This window comes from Mercurialis annua, linkage group LG2, assembly GCF_937616625.2.
Source record: "Mercurialis annua linkage group LG2, ddMerAnnu1.2, whole genome shotgun sequence".
NCBI lineage: Eukaryota > Viridiplantae > Streptophyta > Magnoliopsida > Malpighiales > Euphorbiaceae > Mercurialis > Mercurialis annua.
Genome location: NC_065571.1, coordinates 880,296 through 899,373, shown reverse-complemented (window position 1 = coordinate 899,373; position 19,078 = coordinate 880,296). Strand labels below are relative to the sequence as shown.

Genomic DNA, 19,078 nt, shown 5'->3' with positions numbered 1-19,078 from the left:
GATAAAAAACTTTGGGACCACACAAAATTCTGTTGTTGTAATTGGTGGAGTGGTGGGTCAGAACAAATTTTCACTTTGGATATTTTTCTTTGGAAATTTTTTAGCATATCCGGTCCATGAAAAATTCATAAACATATCCAATGAAGTGCTAAAGAAATGAGAATAAAAAAAATAATAATAAAAAAAAGGAAAAATTAAATTAGATTTTTCTAACAATTCATTGGAGAGGTGCATAAAAAATTCATGGATCAGGTCTAGATTAGAATTGCCCTATTTTTGAAAAGGACAAAAAGCTTCTGTTTTGATAATATTTTTGAAAAACAGGTTTCACTGGTTTAATAGAGAAACCGGATTTTATGGTCTAATTCGAATTCTCACCGAGTTTTGAAATGTTTGACTTTAGTATCTAACCGGCCAAGACAGGTGACCGGTTTTCGGTTAACCTGATTCGACCAATCGATCCGATCCAATTTTAAAAACACTGTTTTTTTTCTTACTTAAGTGAGATCGCTGATTCAAATTATCACATAGACAGCCGCTTAGAACATCTAAACTTTTGTTCACTCACGTATTGAAATTTGTATCGATCGGATGTAATTGGATTTAATACGGCCATACTCTAAATTTCAACCATCTGTATCATGCGTCGGTTGCTACGAGTAAGACCTAATTTAGTTGGTGTGACTCAATTAATATTTTTATTAAAAGTTATTGGTAAAATAAATTGTGACGATCAACTTTTTAGCGATTTAATCTTATTATTTAAAATGTTATAAATAAATTTTAACCTTTCCATATTTTTGCAATTTATAGCTCAAATCCGTTTTCCGTAATTTTATGTATACGTGGTAGACCAGGGTGCTACATAAGATACATGTACTGGCATATTAAATTCCAACATTTTAAAAACGTTACAAATAAAATCTTAACATTTCGCGCTTTTGCAATATGTAGCCTAAAAAAGAGGACACAATTGCCAGAAAATGGATTTGGGCTACAAAATGTAAAAATAGAAAAGTTAAAATTTATTTTGAAACGTTTTAAATAATTAGATTAATTTATAAAATTGAAATGCTAAAATATGTTTTTCCAATATTCCTAATCGGAATAATTGTTAAATATATTCTTATTGTTATAGTAGAACATTCTATGAAGAAAAAAATAAAAATTATTAATGAGTAAATAAGGTTAAGTGTGTTTTTTCATAAATTAATTTATTTAATTTAAAATATTTGAATTTTATAATTATATTTATCATAATTTGTCTATTAGTTTGTAAGGTAAATGTAATTGATAAATTATTGGCTAATAATCACCCATTGCCCCCTCACTTTTGCCTCAAATTCACTAAACCCCTATACTTTCAAAACGGTCACTAAACCACTTGACCTTTGTGGTGGTGTTATTCACGGTCCTTATGGAAAAAATTACCCTTCTTTTTTAACAGTTGTTATTTAAAAAAAATGCGGCGCCACATGTCAGTTGACACGTCATATAATGTCAAAAAATTGAAATACCCTAAATACCCCCTAAAAGAAGTAAACCAAACCAAAATTCAACCACACTACCAACTCACCGGTCAACCCATTCAAACCACCGACCGCCGCCTGCCAACCCGAACCACTCAGCGCCACTGAACCGCCGCCTCCGGTTATCTTCTCAGGTGAGAAAACGACCTAGCTCGTCGTCTTCTCACCTGAGAAGACGACCATCTTCTTAGATTTGAGAAGACGAGCACTTCTCAAAGAAGACGAGCAAGCAGCTGATCTTCTCTGGTTTTGAGAAAACGAGTTGTTGCTCGCCTTCTCTAGTGTTGAAAAGACGAGCAGCAACTCGTCTTTTCAGATCTAATAAGACGGTCGTCGTTTCAAGTGAGAAGACGACGAGTTTGGTCGTTTTCTCACCTGAGAAGATGACCGGAGGCGGCGGTGAGTGGTTCGTGTTGGCGGGCGTTGATCCGTGGTTTGAATGAATTGATTTGGTTTGATTTTTTATTTTTATTGTTAATTATTTTTAATAAATATAGGGGTGTTTTGGGTGTTTCGATTTTTTTTAGATATTTGGCCACGTGTCAGCTGTTACGTGGCGCCGTCATTTTCTTTTTTAGAATTACAGGCGCCAAAAAAAGACGGCGATGAGGGGTATTTTCATCCATAAAAACTGTTAATGAGCGCCGTCATAAAAGTTAAGGGGTTTAATTATCGTTTTGAAAGTATAAGGGGTTTAGTGAAGTTTGAGGCAAAGGTGAATGGGCATGGGCGATTATTAGCTGGTAAAATTATGGAGGTCCCCTTAAAGTACACTCATGGATCAGAAAATCATAGATCTGTTGCTTATATATATATTGTTGAATATTAAGTATGATGGAAATCCCACATTGGAAAGATATGAGTAGAATGTGGAATATATAAGTGGGATGGACTACCTAACCCATTACCTTAGGGTTTTGGGTTTAATGTGGTGTCCGGCCCACGGTTATATGTTTTATATTCTGGGCCTCATGAATGTATTCTCCCATACATTGCGCTCAATTTTGACCAACAATTGGTATCAGAGCCCGGTTCGGCTGGGTGGAACTTGGTGACTCCGGGTAGCCATCCCGAAAGGGTTGGAGTCTAGTTCCGAGGTAAGTTGAGCGATCTAATGTGGAAGGGTATCACACATAAGGGGGAGATTGTTGAATATTAAGTGTGATGGAAATCCCACATTGGAAAGATATGAGTAGAATGTGGAATATATAAGTGGGATGGACTACCTAACTCATTACCTTAGGGTTTTGGGTTTAATGTGGTGTCCGGCCCACAGTTATATGGTTTACATTCTGGGCCTCATGAATGTATTCTCCCATACATTGCGCTCAATTTGGACCAACATATATATATATATATATATATATATATATATTTTGGATAATAGGTTAGCTTAATGCCTAGACAAGAAGACAAATACAGTAATGTCAACCTTGAATTATATTCCAGTTACTCCTTTCGGAACAATGTAAAGTTGGTATATATCATTTTAACAGAAAAAAAGGAAAGTTGAGAAAGATATCTATAAGTGGGAATCCTAATTATTAATAGCACCTAGACATAAAATTTTAATATATTTAACAAAATAAAATTATAATAATTTACCAACGGGCTGTAGATTAAATGGTATAAGCTATACACAAAGTGTTAAGATCGTGGGTTCAATTTCTTCCATAAGTATTCTCCCCTCCACACTTATAAACAAAAATTATAGTAATTTTTATTTGTTGTAAATGAATTGAGCCGACTCCAAATTAAGTCAAACTTAAAATTAAACTCGAATGAACATACATTTTTAGATACGAACTTACACTCAATTGCAAGTTCAAAAAAAATGATATTGAATGTATAATTTGATCAGTTAAGAAGAGATATATCTAAATTTAGAGATATAAAAACTACATTATAATTAAAAGAAATTATTCTATATGTATAGAGGCTCATTGAGTCTCATGAGGTCGTTTAATTAATACTCGAGTTTGACTCAAGATGAAATCTGAGTAGTTGAACTCAAGTTCGACTTAAATTTTTGACATCGTTTTTAATTTTTTCTAGTTAATCTCAAATAACTCGCAAATAACGCGGCTCGTTTAATTCCTTTGTAATACAATGAAAAAAACTGAAATGTTAAGCAGAATTACGCCCAATAAATATTAATTCTTTTCTGTTTTTTTGATATCATTCAATTAAATAATATGACACAAAGTTAAATAAGTCTGTATTGAATTTATACGACTTCAAGTTAATTATGAATCAACTCGTATAAAATAGAAAATAGAAAAGTTAATGTTTCTTAACCAGTAAAGAATATGTTTAAACCAAGCGTCAATGAGTTAATTTAATATATATGACTTGAATATTCACGTAATAATTATTTGAAAATATATAATATATATTTAGATTTTAAACACAATTCCTTATATTTAATTTTTGAAATTTATTATTTAATAGATTTAATGCATTATATATTGTAATATGTTTTACTTTAAATGAGTTAGGCATATTTTTATATAGAATATAATCGATTTTAAATTTGACCAATTTGTGTCGTGTTAGCTCGTTAATGAAATTAGCGTATAACATCTTATTAGACTTTGAAACTTCTATATGTACATAAATTTAAAGGATATTAAACTCTGTAAATCACTAAATTTTTCTTAAATTACAGAAAAGTCACTAAACAAACTTTTCTTATAAAATGGTCACTGAACTATACCTTTTATTACAAAAATGTTTCCATTGTTATATAAATAACATTAAACTTTTTGTGAATTACAAAATAGTCATTGGATTTTGAATCAAATAAAGCACTTTCCTTCAAAATTGGGCGATAAGGATAATTTTGTATTTTTTATTACAAAAAGGTCAGAACTATGTCCCTTTACGTGAAAACGGTACGTTTATATGGGTGAATTCTTTTGTAATAAAAGATATAGTTCAGTGACCATTTTGTAACAAAAATTGGTTTAGTAACCTTTCTGTAATTTGAGAAAAGCCTTATGAGCTATAGTGTTTAATATCCTAAATTTAATCGAATCTTATTTAGACTGTTGAATGTGTATTATATTTAGATTAAAAACACATTGATCCGTTTATAATACGGTTGTAATATGGATTGTGAGCCCTAATTAATCCTAAGCTTGATGGGAGTAACACTGAAGATGACACAACCCTTGTCTCCTGAAACACCAAGCTTCATCTAGTGGGACACTGAACTGAAGCTAGAAAAACAAAACAAAAATAATGAATACAGCTCTATATAATAATGTGATCTCCTTTTTCCATTAATTTATATCCCATTTTTCTTCACGTTTTCACCCATTTAAAACACTATACACAAAAGAAAAATGAGTTTCAATGTTGAAGATGAAGCTATTGATCAGATAATCACTGATCAACCCCATGATGATGAACTAAAAATCAACAATAGTAATTATGAATGGCTGAATCTGAGCCTAGATGGGAATTATTATGGTCCACAGTGCTCAAAACCTAAGATTTTCTCATGTAATTTCTGCAGCAGGAAATTCTATACTTCACAGGCACTTGGTGGTCATCAGAATGCTCATAAGGGAGAAAGAAGTGCAGCCAGAAGATACCAGTCGCGAAGAATGATGACTATGATGGGTTTTCCGATGAACAGATCACTTGGAGTCGGACCCCATACCGCGGTTCTGCAGAAACCAAACAGAGAATTTGAAGGAAATGGAATGACACTTGCGGAGAGATTCGACGTTAAGGAAGCTCATGTAGGGTTTGGAATGGGATATGTGCCCTTCGCGATGAATTTAGAGGAGGCTATGGATATGATGATGTGGCCCGGAAGCTTTCGCGTGGACGGAGAAATACCAGGGGCATCATCGTCATCAGAATCGACCGAGCTTGATTTAAACCTTCGACTTTGATAAAATGGCAAAAGTACTATAGGAGAGCATGCAACCGGCAGATCTATGTACTTCTCTATTATTAAGCTCTTCAGTTATGCATATAAGAGAAATAAATGGCAGCAGTCTTATATAAGACCAAGTATTTATGCAAGGATTTCTTATTATTATATCCTAATATAAGGTACAAAGTTTTACTCCTCTAATCAAATATGGTAAACAAGTATTTCTTGTATGTAATTTTAAATATTTTATCAAATCAAAATGATAAATGCATCTTTAATTATTTTATGACAATTTGAGCCATCAACTTTATGATTTGTAATAATTACATGGTATTATGATTTTTTGTATCCATAATTTTGGCCATTTTATGAAGTATGTCGTTAAAGTATAATTTGGACATTCCACTCCATCAAATTTGCGAATTGAGACAAATAATCCAAACCCTAAATTATATTTATTTTATAAGTTTTTGATTGCATGAATGATTATTATATACGATTGATTTTTAATTTCAGTTTAGTAAGAGTTTATGTTGGTTCAAAATCATAATTATGCCAGAAAATAAATTTGAATTGATGGATAGACATATTTGTTCCAGTTCACAAATTTGACGGATTAAAACTAAATTAGCTTTTAAGGATATATTTTATAAAATGGTTAAAATTGTGGATATAAAAATTATTTTGCCTAATGATATCAAACTCTCAATTTAAGTCTATTTTTTTAATTTATTAGGCAAATTAATTTTATTTATTTAATTATTTCAATCATAGGGATAAAATTAATTTTTTTATCTATAAATTTTAAATTTATGTAACCATTTAATTTATTTGATACAATTTAAAAGTTAGGATGTTCTTTTTGAAGATTTTATAAAATTTTCTAAACTTTATTTTCTGACCCCATGGCTGAATAAATTATTTAGAATTATGTCGTGTGTGATAATGTTAATATGAAATATATATTTTTATTTTTGCTTGAGACATATCTAATAAGCCTACTTTTTCATTTTTCTAAAAAGAATTATGCCTCATTTAAAAAAATCGACAAGACTCGAAAAATAGAATGTGCAAATTGGTTTGGGTTTTTTACATAAATCCCCTAAAAATGCTATGCTGTTTCACTTTTCCCTCACCAATTTGATTTTGGCAAAAATCTCTCAAAAAAAATAAAAAGTTTACAAAAATCCCTCATAACCCAAAATAAAAAAAAATGAGACAATATTATCCTTGATATTTGTCAATATTTCATTGGTCTATGTTTGAATCAATCAAATGATGACACGTGGCAAATGTGGATTTGGTTAGACAAACTAACCAACCGCTACCGACCAATTTTCGGTCCGACCGGCCGGACCACCGCGGTCAACGGCCGAACCACCGCGGTCAACGCTCGGACCACCGCGGTCAACGGCAATCAACTATAGTGGTGAGATTTTAAAAGAATTAAATAAAATACAAATCTGCTATTAGTAGGAATAGAACCCATGACCTCTCACTCTTTGTCCATGTGTCTAACCATCAAGGCAAGACATGTTTGTTGTCTTTATTTACTCTTTTATATATACTACTTTCGCATTACGTGCTATACACGTGGTTTGTAACGTAACTCGTCAGTGGACATATTAATAAATTTTTTTATAATTATATCAATTTTTTATTTATAATTAATATTAAATTAGTTAAGAATTTTTGTAAAAATAAATATAATATGTTCGGTTATTAAATCTTTTTCCATACTGAATTTATTCTTCTTTTGATTTTATAATAACCATAATTAAATAATTAACTTAATTTTATTAATAATATTTTCTAAAAATAATAAGATAGAAATTTAAATAATAAGTATTTTAATTTTGTAGTTTAATCAAACTAAAAGATAGATATTTCTACTAATTTGGAGACAATTTAGTTATTATTTACATACTAAAAACTAAATTAGAGATAATTTAGCTACCTATTCTAATTAGGATTTTAATTACAATAGTGACTAATTAAATAACTAATTAGTTAATGACTATAAAACCTTTATTTAGTAGTAAATTGAAAAGGATTATTCAGTAAATTTGTCTGTCCTCCCCCCCATCCGTGCTTTTAATTATATATAGTATAGATAACATATACTCTTTAATTATGTATAAGAAAGCATTTAAACTAAATATAAACATATTAAAATGGTTGATTATAAATAATATATTATTATAAAATACTAATAAAATATTACGCTTGTTAAAATTTAAATTAATTTATTCTAATTAAATTAATACTAGTGTAAATTAAATATTAACTTAAAGTAAATTAAGTTAAAATAAATTTATAAATTAATGTATTAGAAACACAATTAACTTAATGTCAACTCGATATAAACTCAAAATAAATTATATAAGTTAATTTAGTTGATATTAAGTTAGTTTTTAAAATTATAATAAATTACTAAAAAAATTGCTTCAAATTGACATGTAACCTTCATCAAGTTTACAATGAATTGACATTAGGTTCACATCGAGTTGACATTAGATTCACATTGAGTTTACATTGAGTTGATATTAAGTTACATTTCAAAATTAAAATAATTTACTTTTTCAGATTGACATTAAATTTATATTGAGTTGACATTAGGTTTGCATTGCATTGACATGATATTTACACTGAGTTGACATTAGGATTACATTGAATTGACATTACGTTTACATTGAGTTGACATTGAGTCGTCATTAAGTTGATATTAAGTCGACGTTGAGTTGATATTAAGTTAATTTTTAAAATTATAATAATTTAATAAAACATTTACTTCGAATTGACATGTAGTTTACATCAATTTTACATTGAGTTGATATTAGATTTACATTCACTTGACATTGAGTTGATATTAAGTTTAATTTATATTAAGTTTACATTTAGTTGATATTAGGTTTATATTGAGTTGACATCGAGTCATCATTGAGTTTACATTGATTCGACGTTGAGTTGACATTAGATTTATATTGGGTGGACACTGAATCATCATTGAATTTACATTGATTTGACGTTAAGTTGACATTAATTTACAAAAATAATTGCAAAAAATCTTAAATAATTTACTTTCAATATACAATTAGTTTATTTTTAAAAGTATGAATTATAAAAAAATAATTTTACTATTATAATAAAAAATAATTTCATTTAAAATTTATAATTATTTATCAAAATATTTACTTTGAGTTGATATTTAGTGAACATTAAATTTACATTAAGTTGACATAAATTTATATTAAGTTCACATTAAGTTTACTTTGAGTTTATATTAAGTTGACATTGAGTTCATATTAAGTTTATATTCAGTTCATATTAAGTTTATATTGAGTCATCATTGAGTTTACATTGATTCGACGTTGAGTTGACATTAGGTTTATATTGGGTTGACACTGAGTCATCATTGAGTTTACATTGATTCGACGTTGAGTTGACATTAAATTTACATAAATCATTGCGAAAAATCTTAAATAATATACTTTCATTCTACAATTAGTTTATTTTTAAAAGTATGAATTATAAAAAAATAATTTTACTATTACAATAAAAAAATAATTTCATTTAAAATTTATAATTATTTATCAAAATATTTACTTTGAGTTGATATTTAGTGAACATTAAATTTACATTAAGTTGACATAAATTTATATTAAGTTCACATTAAGTTTACTTTGAATTTATATTAAGTTGACATTGAGTTCATATTAAGTTTATATTCAGTTCATTTATTTTAAATTTACTTTCGACTCATGTCAATAAAATCTTAGATAGTTTGCTTTTAAATTACTATTACTTTATTTGTCATTTTATAAATTATTTTTAATTGTATAAATAATAAAGTTAACATTAAGTTGTCATTAAGTTGACATCGAGTCGTTATTAGGTTTATATTGAATTTTTGCCCACCATGGCGGGTCCCACCACCACGTATCCGACCACGACCACCTCGGGTTTGACCAACAAACCATTATATTTTTAAATTTTAACAAGTGAAATATCTTACTAGTCTTACTCATGTATTAATAAAGAGTATAAAATATAAATATATGTATATTTTATATTTTTACTGTGTAAATATTTATTAAATAAATTAAATTAGACTTATTTAATAGTAACTTTAATTTAAACTGATATTTAGTTTATATCTAATTTATACTATAGAAATTATTTCATTCTAATAAATTTATAATCAGATGTATATAATATATATATATACATTATAGAGCAAATGTTGACAGTAATAAGCGTTTGCCTTAATGGTAAAGCACTTGGTCATTCTTGTAAGAGGTCAAGTGTTCAAGTCCCCTTAACCCCAATATGATGTTTTATTTAATTTTTAATTATTAAGCAAGTATTGGTCCAACCATTAAAAATGGTCAGACCACCAACCATTTATGGTCCGACCGGCGTTCACCAGCATTGGTCTGACCGTTGACCGCGGTGGTCCGGACGTTGACCGGCGTTGACCGCGGTAGCCCGGGCGTTGACCGCGGTGGTCCGGCCGTTGGCCGGCCAATAATGGTCTGACCGGTGGTGGTTCGGTTAGAATTGGCCGGTTTATGTAAAATGAGGAGAAATTATTAGGTGTAATGAAAACACAATAGGTAAAATACACCATAGGGATAAAATAGTAATCACAACTATTAAAAGGTAGGGATGAAAAGAATCTTTTAAGATTGAGGGATTTTTGCAAAAAAAAAAAGTTGGGTGATTTATACAAACTTTTGAGTTTTTGGGTGATTTGGTGTAATTTTCTCAATTGGTTTTGAAAGAAGGTCCAAAATATGTACCTATGTCATGTTCTCGATCACTATATGCTCCCGAACTATGACTGAGCTAGACCAACGATATTGTTTCTTAAAAATTAAATTAAATTTATATTTTTAGGGTGATTGAGTTAAAGGTTCTGTGATATTTTCTAATTATAAATTTATTGCGGATAGTTTTATAGTATAAGCACCAGGTATTCTTCTACTTAACATGATGTTTATTTTTCGAGAGATTTATTTATAGATTAAATCTATCATATCATTCGTAAATTAAGCCAACTATTTTATAACACTTATTAATATAATGATAAAATTATAATATCATCATCAAAATTTGAACATATTTATCACATATTTATTACAATTCTTTCATTATTTTAATAAAGTGTTATAAAATTATTAATTTAGTATACGGACAATGTGATAAACTCGGTCTATCTAAAAATTTCTCATAATTCATTGCTTTTACATGAAATTGCAATTCTATTGCAAGTCTTCTATGCGAAGTTGCTTTCGCATTTACAACCATGTGGGCCATTAGAAAAATCACAATACTTATAAATAATACTAACAAAATTGCAAAAAAAGAAAAAAACTTTGCCAGCTATTAAAATGACGTGATAGAATAATAATTTCAGGTCATGATGATTAATATATTTATAAAAACTCAATAATATACCTGTATATGGGAAATATATATAATTTATATTTCTTTTTGAATCTATTATCAAGAAGGTTTATAATTTTTTTAAATAGATTATTTTAATGATTAATTAGTGATAAATATACGGCTGTTAAATGAAATTGTAATTTTATTGCATCTTTTAAAGTTAGCAATTTCTTCACCGATATCATTTTTACAATTCTATAATCTATTTAAAATCTGACGATTTTTGCTCACATGCTATCAGAGTTATATGTGGAAAGATAACTTCATGTAAATTATAATGATAGAATTGCAGTTTTATGTGAAGGGCGTGCATCTATTTGGAATTAATCCACATAATATATCAAAGGATTAATTCCACAAAAAATCACGACCTTTACATGAAATTTCATTTTAATCACGATCTTTAAAAATTCCATATAAAACCATAACCTTTCATTTTTTTTCAAATATATCATTTTAGTGAATTTTTTTTTACTAAAATCTTCATTAAACCATTAATTAAATACCTAATTATAAATCGACACCAAATATTATTATTTTTCGGCTAGAGTATGTAGGATTAGTAATTTTCGTCAGAAAAAATACACTGAATTTTACTTTGATGATAGATTTAAAACAAAGTAAAAGGTCGTGCCTTTAAATGCCAACTTTTAAAGGTTGTGTTTAAATGAAATTTCATGTAAAGATTGTGATTTTTTATGAAATTAATCCTATATGAAACAATATTATTAGGTAATGCATACTTAAGTTGTCTTGCCACATGGAACTCTCGTGGCCATTCAGTTGAAAGATTATTGAATTTTTTTTGGTTATCCATCCGACTTTCAGATTTTGTCTTGACTAATTCGGATCCGACCCGCGGTTGCGCACCTTGCATGGTTGGTGAGTCTGATAGAGGGGATTTTCTGCATTCACAAGTTTCGAACCCGAGATCTTGTTTAATCGTATCAAGCCGCTTACCACTTGGACCAATCCAGATTGGTAAAGATTATTGAATTTTTAAACGGTCATAAATTGCAAAAATTTGCCAACTTTAGAACAAAGTGATAAATTGATCAAAGAGAAACCTAACCTTTTTGGTAAAAAAAAAGTTTACATAATTATCTAAGATATAAGAATATTTATATTGTTTTTACCTCAACGTAAAAAAATTAAAGAAAATATCTCACATTTTTGCCAATTTTATAATTTTACTCTCTATGTCTGAAAGTTAATGATTTTTCTCCGTTAGCATGATATTTTCATAAGCTATCATAATCTTATTTTACAAAATTATTTTACGTATTTATCATAACTTTATCATAATATTAGCACAACATTATCAAAACTTTATCGATATTATTATAAAAACCTTATCATTGTTTTTAGTAATATATGTTGAATTCGATAAAAATTTCATTAACAGTATCATAATATTATCATAAACTTATCATAATAATATATGCATTTTATTTATAATTGGAGAAGGGAGAACGCTCGTGGAAGGAATTGAACTAACAACCTAACAGTTTGCTGATCAGCGCTTATACCGTTTGAACTATAGCTCATTGGTAATATATGCAAAATTTTTTGTATTTTTGTCGGTTTTAACCGAAGCGACCGAATTAACCAATCTATTCAGTCTATCGGTTTTGAAATTTCTTTTCTTCTGTTATTTGGTCGGTTTGGTTATGGTTAGAAATTTTTATTCGATCGGTTCAATTCAGTTTAACATCATTGGTTCGGTTTAATTCAGTCGATCAGTTAATTCGGTTTAAAATCGTTGGTTCATTTCAATTCGGTTTAAAATCGTTGGTTTGGTTCAAATTGGTCAATCAGTTAATTCGGTTTAAAATTGTTGGTTCAGTTTTGTGAGGATATTATGAATATATTAAATCATGATGGTCTTTTAGATCAAATAAGAGTGTGAGTTCTGCTTATGAAGAAAAACAATTTAAAAAAAAAATTAAGTCAGAAGAACAACAGAGCTGATTTTTTTTTTACAACAAATAAATTGAAATGTGTAGATCAATTAATATTTAGGAATGAATAATAGTTAATATAATATTACCTTTTGTAGATCTTTAGAATCAGTGATGGAGACAATTTTTTTAAGGTGGATTTAAATTAAAAATATAAAAATATATATTATACCTTAGAATAAAAAATATATAAAATAAGAATGTTTTATTTTAAAAAATTAACAAATTCATATAAAAATATCATAATGCGGCATTTTTTTTAATTCTACACTCTAACTAATTTTAATATTTATTAAATTAATATACAAAAAAAATTAAGCTCTATTTGTCTTTTGCAAAAATTTATGCCAATAGAGTTGACACGAAGACCTTTTAATAACTAAACTATATGAATCAGATTGTTCAAATCATATTGTTTGTTTTTTAAATCTCTCTCCAATACTTGTTCTTTTATATAAAATCAGTTCATATTTAAATGAAAATATTTATAAAAAGGATTAATATTAAAAAAAATCACGAACTTTACACGTTTTTTTATTTTAATCACGTAGTTTAAATTTTCTTATTTTCATGCATGAACTACCACTTTTTCTCAAATTCATGCACGGTGCTGAGGTACCACTCATTTATCGGTGTAAATTGACTCCACCTCAGTAAATTACTCTAATGGAGCCGTGACACTTCAGCACCGTGCATGAATGTGAGAAAAAATGGTAGTTCGTGCATGAAAATAAGAAAATTTAAACTGCATGATTAAAATGAGAAAACGTGTAAAATTGGTAAATTTTTATGACACTAATCCTAAGAAAATATGCAATACTAAAATAAGAGTTATACTATTATTTTCTTTTATTTATGAAATTTTAGTTTAAAATTTTTTACAATAAAAAGTTACAGACAATTGCAATATATTTACTTGTATTTTAAGGAGTAATTTTTTTTTTTTTGAAATTATAGAATTTCTCTTATGTAAAAGTTATTAAATATTGTAAAACATATTAGTTTTTATTACAATTAAAATAAATTTTGTGTATTTAATAATATTTAATATATAAATATAGTTACAATTTGTATTAGATGAAAAGAGTATTCAAAAATTATAAATGAGATTATGACCTGAGAGAGTATATATGGAATTGGACAAATATACAAAACAAACCCTTCTATCTAACTTATTGCTCATTTGAACACACTCTAAGAAAAAAATTATATATATATATATATATATATATATATATATATATATATATATATATATATATATATATATATATATATATATATATATATATATATATATATATATATATATATATCTGTGTGTTATTTCAGGGTAGGGTTGCACACAAAAAACTCAAACCAACCAAATTAAACTAATTCAACCAAACTAAACTAAATATTACGGATTAAAAGATTATTGGTTTGATTTTAATTTAGAAAAAATAAAAATAAAAATATTTGGTATGATTTGCGGTTTCAAAAATTATAAAACAATATAAATCAAACCAAACAAATATATATACATATATACATATTTTTATTAATATTATAATTATTATAACTTTAAAAAATTCTATCACTCTTTTTTAATAAATGTACTTGATAAAATAATATATTTAAATATCATATGATGAAATAACAATTGTTATTTATAATTTTAGTATTTATATATTTATTATCGATCAATAAATGTTATATTAATAAAAAATAAAAATTTATATTACAAAAATGTTATTCTTTTTTTTTTCATTTATTAGTCATTATTATAATTTGTTATATAAATATGATATTTATTTTTTATGATGAATAAATAATTTTAAATTATTAAATTTTTTAATTTTACATGTTGATGATTGTATGAAATGGTTTTAAGAAAAAAATTATCAAACCAAACCAAACCAATTATACTGGTTTATAACCTGTCTGGTTTGATTTTGGTTTAAAAATTTGTCAAACCAATATAACTAGTTTGGACTAAAATATCAATTATAAATCAGGTAAACCAAACCATGTACATCCCTATTTCAGGGGACCTAGTGCCCCATTGGATCATATGTGTCTGTCTTTGATTGGAATTGAAGAGTGGATTTTAATATTTTGGATTGATGCATGTTAAATAAAAGACCTAATATTTATTTGATCTCCAATAATATCAAATGTAAATTGCATTATTTTAATAAAATATATATATGAGATCAATTTTTTTATAGATAAAACAGTGACGGTCCTAAGGACCGAGTGATTTAAAAAGAATATTTGTCGGACCAATTTAAACAAAAAGGTGAACAAAATGTAGAGCTTATAAATAGAATTTTACAAAAAATAATTTAGTCCATGATGATTTAAACCAATCTCTCAATTTATCTTTTAGGGAATTAACAGCAGACTATGCAGGCAACGCTTAAGAAAAAAAAATGCAAAATGGTGTTGCACTTTCTAATTCATATAAAGTAAAGATCAAGTAATAATATCAAAATCCATTATTTTAGTAATAGTCACAACGTCAAACAATGTTATTAGTGGGGTGCAATTTGATAAATTATAGTCATTACAAATATCATAAGTTGACACGACTTTTTATTTTTATTTATTAGTGAAACGTGTAATTGAACGAAAGCAATCTTAGATTTTACATATAATTTACGGAGTCTGTCTTTTAATTCGGTGGATTATCCTACAAAACAGGAAGAAGCAAACCGGACGGTGATGGTTCGATTAACTCTCTGATGCTAAAGTCAATTTAGTTTTTGAGCAGCGTTTTGAGTATATGAATATAGTTGTGTATTTAAATATACCTCAAACTCTTATATAGTAGTTGAATGGTTTGACCCTTAACAGGAGTCACTACAAGAAATGCAGTATTTGACAACAGTAATTTTTGCAGCGAATTTTTTTTGTTGCTAAAAAATATTTGGCAGCAATAATTTTAAAAGTTGCTGCCATTAGTTAGTTATTAGCAGTATTTTACACAAAATTTTATTGCCAATAACTTAAGACAACGTTTTATTAGCAACAACATGTCACAATTTTTTTTTGTTATATGTTAATGGTAACAATTTTAGTACTATTAGCAGTAAAAATATATGCTGCTAATTTTAGTATTTCTTATAGTGTGTAGTTTCTTATTCGGATGAATTCCTATTCAGGAATATCTTCCTACATAAACTTATCTTTAATTGGAGTTTATCTTCCTAAATTAGGGTTTGTATCCAATAGGAAAGATATTCGTGAATTCGGTCGTTTGGGCGAATTTCTAGGTTGACGCACTTTATCCGAGTCTTCAGAAGATTCGGCCTTATCTTCGTGGTTTGAATTATTATTCCAGTTAAGGCGAATTTCATGGATTCAGTTGTTAGTTTTATCTGATTTAACCTTTTGGACGAGAGTCTGATATTGTCTGAGGATAAATCTCCTATGACTCGACTTTATAGTACTTATGATAGAATTCGGTATCCATCAATAATGTTTCAAGAGAGAAAAAAAAATCAGTTTCTAAAATAATACATAAAAAATGTTAGTCTAAGTATATAAATAAAAGGCTTAATTACTTAAAAAACCCTCACCTTTAATTTTGTTTTCGTTTATACCCTGACCTAGGAAAATTGTCACAAATACTCATGACCTTGTCTTTATGTTTCACCTCTACCCCAAATTTCAAAAAAAAGATGATTTATTGAAAATAACTAAATATAAGGGTTATTTTATACCTTTTTCTAATAAAAAAATTACAAACAAATACTTCATCTATAAAAACGCTCAAATAAGTCCTAAAATTAATTAATTTTTTAATTTAAATAAAATAAAATAAATAAAATATTTTTTATTAATTACAATCTACAATTATACTCCAATTTAAAAAACCGCTAATATTATTATTTTCAAAAAAAAATTCAATTTTTGTATAATTAATAACATTGACATGTAATTAGAATATATACTAAAAATAAATGACTATTTTAAACTTATTTTCAAATGAAAAGAGGTAAATTTAATACCTCGAGGGTAGAGGTGAAACATAAAGACAAGGTCATGAGTATATGTGACAATTTTCCTAGGTCATGGTATAAACGAAAAAGAAGTTAAAGGTGAGAGTTTTTTAAGTAATTAAGCCTAAATAAAACTATATTTTAATTAGAAAGTTGTCACAGATGTTAACCAACTATATAACGACAAGTCAAACTGTCAAATTTACTAAGTTTATTTAAGTTATAAGTTTAATTTTAATTGATCTTTTGTGTTAAATTTGTATTAAACAAATGTAGGTGGCATCTTGCCGACTAAGAGTACAATTTTGCTAATGACGATAAAACTGTGTTAATAGTTTAAAAGCATCCACAATACAATGTTATATCGGAATGCTAATGCTATAATTTAGCATTGAATTCTAAAATCCAACTCCAATACAATGCTATATTCAATGCTAAATTTAACATTAGCTATATCTTGTATTAAATTTAGCATCGATTATAGCATATGCTAAATTTTGATAACTAATCAAAATTCCTGATTAATTATAATTTTTTTTACTATTTTTATATATTATTTATTTTTTTGTTCAAAGATAGCATACTTTAATTGTTAGAGTGAATTAGCTAGAGTTAATGTTAAATAGGCACATTGTCCGTGAGTGTTGAGAGTCGAACCCCCAACCTCATACACATATCATTAGAGTTTGGCCAACTGGGCCAAGCCTTCAAATGCTATATTATTCATTTTAATTTTGTTTGTTTTCATCTGAAAATTTTATGTTATTCTTTATTTTTACTATCTTGATTGATTAAATGTTTTAATATAGACCATACACCAATATATTAAAATAATTTATAAAACAATTTTTTTTAAGTTCATTGATTCTTAACAATTTTTTTTAAAAAAGCTCATTATTATATCAAATAAAAACTTATATTAATAAAGATTATAAAATATATGATTGATTTTTTATAAAATAATAAAAAAAAAGTTAATAGATAATTATCCTAATAAATAATTATAATATTTTTTTAACATTTTGCAGCGAAGATAAAATTAGAATGTTATACTAAATATAGCATTTTGTTATTTTTTCATGCTACATTTAACATATAAAATAATATTGCATTGTGGATGTTCGCACTGGTATACTTTATCCTCTGTCTCTTTTTAATGACCAATTTATCCCACTTTAGAAAAATCGTTATATTTTTACTCTTATAAATTATAAGCGGAAGCTAATAAGAAAATCCTTGAAGTTTGTATGAAAGAGCAATTGACTTCTTTTTATTATTTTTATTATTATAAAAGTCTTCAACGTTTTTATGAAGATACAAATAAGTCCAAAATTAACATCGTCAAAAATCTATCGTTAATGATTAACGTGTTTATTTCATAACTAACCATTTCAAAAAAAAAATAAAAAATTGTTGCGGAGGAGGAAGAAACTAAAAAGTTACAGCTATAGTAAAAGTCGATGACTATAAAACAACTGTTTGCAAGGTCGAAGGTCGACGATGATGTTGTTACTATTATGGGCGTGAGTGGAGTTAAATACTCCCTTTGTCCATTTTTAGTTGTCGCTTTAGGTTATATTGCTAAAATTAAGAAAGTGCTTCTTTTGTCTTAAATTATAAGTATAAAGACTAATATAACCTATTTATAAACTCCACTATTGAAAAATTTAGTTTTGAAAGTAGAGTTATAACCCACTATTGGATGATATAACTTTGAAAATTTGAACTATCATTTAATGAAGTGAATTAATAAGAAGGTCAAATTTGGAATACTATTGTAAAAATCACATAGAAATTCTAAATTGACAATTATTGATGGACAAAAATATTTGCCTAAAGCGACAACTAAAAATGGACGGAGGGAGTAACAAAACATCATAGGAGGGACATTTTGATTCTTGAGATGCATGAGAAAACAATTTGCATTCACCATAACTGTTAAAACACAAATTAGGCAACCATGATAAATGCACTACAAGTTTTATGAACATTCAATCATTTTACCCTCTTAAAAAAAAAAAAAAAAAAAAAAAAAAAAAAAAAAAAAAAAAAAAAAAGAAAACGAGAGCGATGCCACCCCTCCCCTTAAACCCTAACCCTAACTCTTCCTCCTCCTCCCACCACCACCACCACCATCACCAATATGTCCACCGTACTCCGATCTCTTCTCAGCAGGATGTCCATCAGCATGTTCCGGTTTTTTACTTTGAAAACTTTCCCGAAAATTGGAATTACACTAATCTCCAACAGGCGTTCTTAAAA

General features: G+C 27.4%; 1 protein-coding gene across 1 annotated transcript; it reads left to right on the top strand.

Annotated features, from left to right (window-relative positions):
• Positions 1-4,824: 4,824 nt before the first annotated feature.
• LOC126670737 (zinc finger protein 7-like) lies at positions 4,825-5,526 on the top strand. The gene has a single exon (XM_050364555.2). The coding sequence runs from the start codon at positions 4,877-4,879 to the stop codon at positions 5,432-5,434; it is 558 nt and encodes a 185-aa protein (XP_050220512.1). The 5' UTR covers positions 4,825-4,876; the 3' UTR covers positions 5,435-5,526.
• The last annotated feature ends 13,552 nt before the right edge of the window (positions 5,527-19,078 follow it).

Bases quoted from the DNA above. Each gene is read 5' to 3' on its own strand.
- LOC126670737 (XM_050364555.2), top strand. From the start codon at position 4,877: ATGAGTTTCAATGTTGAAGATGAAGCTATTGATCAGATAATCACTGAT.